The 3,980-nt window shown below is 39.0% G+C and overlaps 1 protein-coding gene across 1 annotated transcript; it reads right to left on the bottom strand.

Moving 5' to 3' along the window:
• Positions 1-2,687: 2,687 nt before the first annotated feature.
• LOC133769424 (voltage-dependent anion-selective channel protein 3) lies at positions 2,688-3,771 on the bottom strand. The gene has a single exon (XM_062204624.1). The coding sequence runs from the start codon at positions 3,751-3,753 to the stop codon at positions 2,902-2,904; it is 852 nt and encodes a 283-aa protein (XP_062060608.1). The 5' UTR covers positions 3,754-3,771; the 3' UTR covers positions 2,688-2,901.
• Positions 3,772-3,980: the final 209 nt, after the last annotated feature.

Genomic DNA, 3,980 nt, shown 5'->3' with positions numbered 1-3,980 from the left:
GGTGTGATGAAAGAAAATAAGAGTTAAAAATACCCCCCCCCCTTCAAATTTGCTAGTACCCTAGAGTAGACAGGAGAAAAAGAGAAAAGGGGAATTGAACCAATAAACATTTATTGAGTGACTGCTATTTCCTTATTTTTTTATTATATAACCCAGCCTTATAAAGTAAATTCCTTCATTCACTCAGTCAATCCTTTTATACTGAGCACCCCTAAATATCAGGCTTTGATCTAAATATTACGGATTCAGTAATTAATACACCATTGGTAAAAATTATTCTGCCCACAATTTAAGGGGAAGGACAGACAGTAAATAAGTAAAATGTATATTACTGAAGTTGGAGAAACTGCGTAAACAACCCAAAATCATATATTTACAATTTTAACAGAGTCTCAGGCATGAAAACCACATTTGAACAACTTCTGGACAATATAAATATGAAAATTTATAAGGGAATCAAAACATATGTTTTAAAGACTTGGATACCTTAGATATGTGTAACAACTGGATATATGTTTAATTAAACGGTACACAAGAATCTAAAATGCAATATTTTGCAGGCTTTAGAGTCATCCGTCTCAGAATAAACATCTGTTTTACCATTTAGGTGATGTATAGTCTGACTAAGTGCTTATTTCTTATCTACAAGAGGCCTGCCAGCATATTCCTTTCTGTTTTTTACCATAGATCACAGAAATTTATTTCCATATGCCCTGTGGAATTTCTATAGTAAATTGTAGAGATTCATTACTCAAAGAAAACAAAGCAATAAGTTGAAAATTCTGTATACATGTATATACATGTATATTTCCACCAATGAATTCACCAAAAAAAAGTACAAAATGTAAATAGAAGCCTATTAAACAATAATTGTTACAAAACAATGGTTTCTTATCCTCCAGAATTTATATTTAAAAATTGCTAAATGTGTCTTTGTTCACTAAGCACTTTAATTAACATCTATAACATGATGATTATATTATTCAACATTTAAATGCTTAATTTGCAATCTGGAACTGCTAACATTCCCAGATAAAGAGATATTTTCATTTGTTGCATTTGTATTTTTAGAAGACAAAAATAAGAAGATACTTATATGGTAATATGATATTAAATTCATAAACAAAAGTTTTTACTCCCTCTTTTTCATTGCACTTGAGATTTAAAACACAGTAACAATCTATTTTTATGTATTTCTCACTACAAGAGGCTTCAAGTGCTGTACCTGCCATCTACTGGAAGTGTATGGGAGGTACATTTCCCTACTAGTAACATGAGACTTCCCATTGAATGCTGTTTGAGGAAACAATATCTCAAGCTTTGAGGTCTCTTACTGCCGTTAAAGAAAATTAAAGATAAAATGATCTCATTAATTACCGGTGAAAGTACAAAATGAGTCCATTTAAATTTGAGTAGGCAAAATGGAAAGAATGATTCACCTTTGAAATATTTAAAACTTACTAAAAGGCCAGAAGCAAAAAGATCAACAAATGTCCTTCCCAGCCTTCTTATTAAGGGAATGATCTGGTCATGGAAATATGTGTGCATAAACTATAACCACTACAAGTATCTCTGAGCTCCAAAAGCAGCCAGAATTCTGAGATAGTCTCCAGTGACTTCTGTTGAACATTTCTGGGCTCAACTGGATTTTGTGAAAAGAGGTAAATATAGCTGAAATATTGAATTACTGCACTACTACTTCTCCTACCTTGCATGGCCTTGAATTTATCTGTGCAACATACAATGGACTTGAAATTAAAATAGAAATGCCCTAGGGCTGTTGCCATGTGAGAGAAGGGAAGGTAGATGAGAAAGTATAAAGATATTTGCTAGAATCATTCTTGCCATTAGACATCAGGAATATATACTTTAACTTCAAAATTCAAACAGATAACTCTTGTCAAAATTTCAACCTTATATGAGCTCTCCTTTTAGCTAAACATATCACAGTAACATGGGCAGGCAAAAGGTGTCCAAGATTAGGATCAGAGTTACAAAGATAAGTGGTGCGAAGACATTACTAAGGTTAAGTGATAAAATAATAGGATTCCTGTGTCTGACAATATGATAGATGAGATCCTGATTATCTTTAAAGTGCAAATACAAATAAGAATTGAATAGAAAACATAATGGGGCAGGGCTGGTGCTGTGGTGTGATGGGTAAATCCGCCACCTGCAGTGTTGGCATCCCATATGGGCGCCAGTTCAAGTCCCAGCTGCTCCACTTCTGATCCAGCTCTCTGCTATGGCCTGGGAAAGAAGTGGAAGATGGTCCAAGTCCTTGGGCCCCTGCACCCGTGTAGGAAACCCGGAAAAAACTCCTGGTTCCTGGCTTCGGATCAGCCCATCTCCGGCTGTTACTGCCACCTGGGGAGTGAACCAGTGGATGGAAGACCTCTCTCTCTCTCTCTCTCTCTGCCTCTCTGTAACTCTGCCTTTCAAATAAATAAATAAATCTTTTTTTTTTTTTTTTAATGTTCCAAATGTGATGGGTTTATTTGAGTTTACTCTGATGCAGAACCCAAGATTCCACTACAGCATGGAGAACAATCGGGGCGATGGGTGGGGGTAGGGCATGCAGGTTGCGATGTACAAACTGGAGGGCTGGGTCGCCTCCTGTAACGCGACAGTAGGCTGCTGCCGAGGAACACGTGAAAACCAACCCCGCGGATCGGAACTGAAATGTGGCACACACACGACAACTTCTGGGCACGCCTCCCAGAGCCTCCCTGAGCGTGCACCCGCAATCTCCAGACTTCGGTGTGGGGAGGATTACAATTCTTTGGAAGAATAAAAAGTTCACACGTTTGAAATTTCACAGAAGAATTTTAAGGCCAAAACATAGTGGGTTCATTTCTCTTCGCTGCCAGGGACCAATGTGATGCTTGACTCAGAGCCACATCAGGCTTCCAGCTCAAATCCCAGCCCAACCTTGTGGCCTCCTGCGTTGAAGTTCTTCCCGTCGATTAAAGCGGACAGGGTCAATTTGACTCCTGGTCGAAGGGTCTGCGTATAACCCAGTCCAATCAGGCTGGCGTTATTTACTTTAGCAGAGAGGGAAGTTCTACAATCCAGCTTGTATTTAGCTGCGATGCCAAAACGCGTGTTGTTACTGCCAGCCGTCCATGCGAGGTTTATTGACGTTTCAATCTTCTCGTTGACCTTCTGGTAGATGGAACCTCCGAATTCAGTACCATCGTTTACATGAGTGTGCAGCTGGAAGTCTGCAGCCTTGTAACCCAGGGCAAAATTATTCTGTGACAGTTTGGATTTGGCTGTGTCAAAACTCATCTGATAGCCAGCAAGCCAACCTTCAAAAGCCAACACAGCCCAGCCATAGATGGTTGGTCCAGAAAAATCTATATCAACATTACTTCCAAGACTAAAACAATCCCGTTTATAGGAGGCCTTCAATTTCCCACTCTTCTTTCCTGTGTTTGGTACAAATATGGTGTCAAGAGTCAGTTTCAATCCTTCAGCCAACTTATTCTCCAGAGAGATTTCTGTCCCCAGAGTGTTGTCTGTGTTCCATTTCTGGGTGAAGGTGAGTCCATAGTTACAGACCTTATATTTGGTCTCTAGGTTGCCTGACGCTTTTCCTGTATCAGTGTAAGCATGACCAGAAGTAGAAAATTCCACTCCACTACAAGACTTGGTTCTCAGGTCTATTTTGACCATGCCAAACCCATATCCTTTGTTGAAGACATCCTTGGCAGCCTTTCCTAGGTCACAGTAAGTCGGTGTGTTACACATATCTGCGAGCCGAGGTCCGTCCCCCATAAATAAATAAATCTTAAAAAAAAAAAAAAGAGGGCTTGACTACACACAAAGTAGCATGTAAAATCTTCAGCAGCTAAAACCAAGGAGAAATTTGAAAAAAAAAAAAAATTAGATACTGACTCCAAGGCAGCTTGGGAGGGGAGGTCTTAGTCCATCTTGCTGTTCAAGGGAATTTAATGGACGTGATGGAACAAAATCAA

Source organism: Lepus europaeus, chromosome 11 (assembly GCF_033115175.1).
Source record: "Lepus europaeus isolate LE1 chromosome 11, mLepTim1.pri, whole genome shotgun sequence".
NCBI lineage: Eukaryota > Metazoa > Chordata > Mammalia > Lagomorpha > Leporidae > Lepus > Lepus europaeus.
This window is presented reverse-complemented; position numbering and strand designations above follow the sequence as displayed.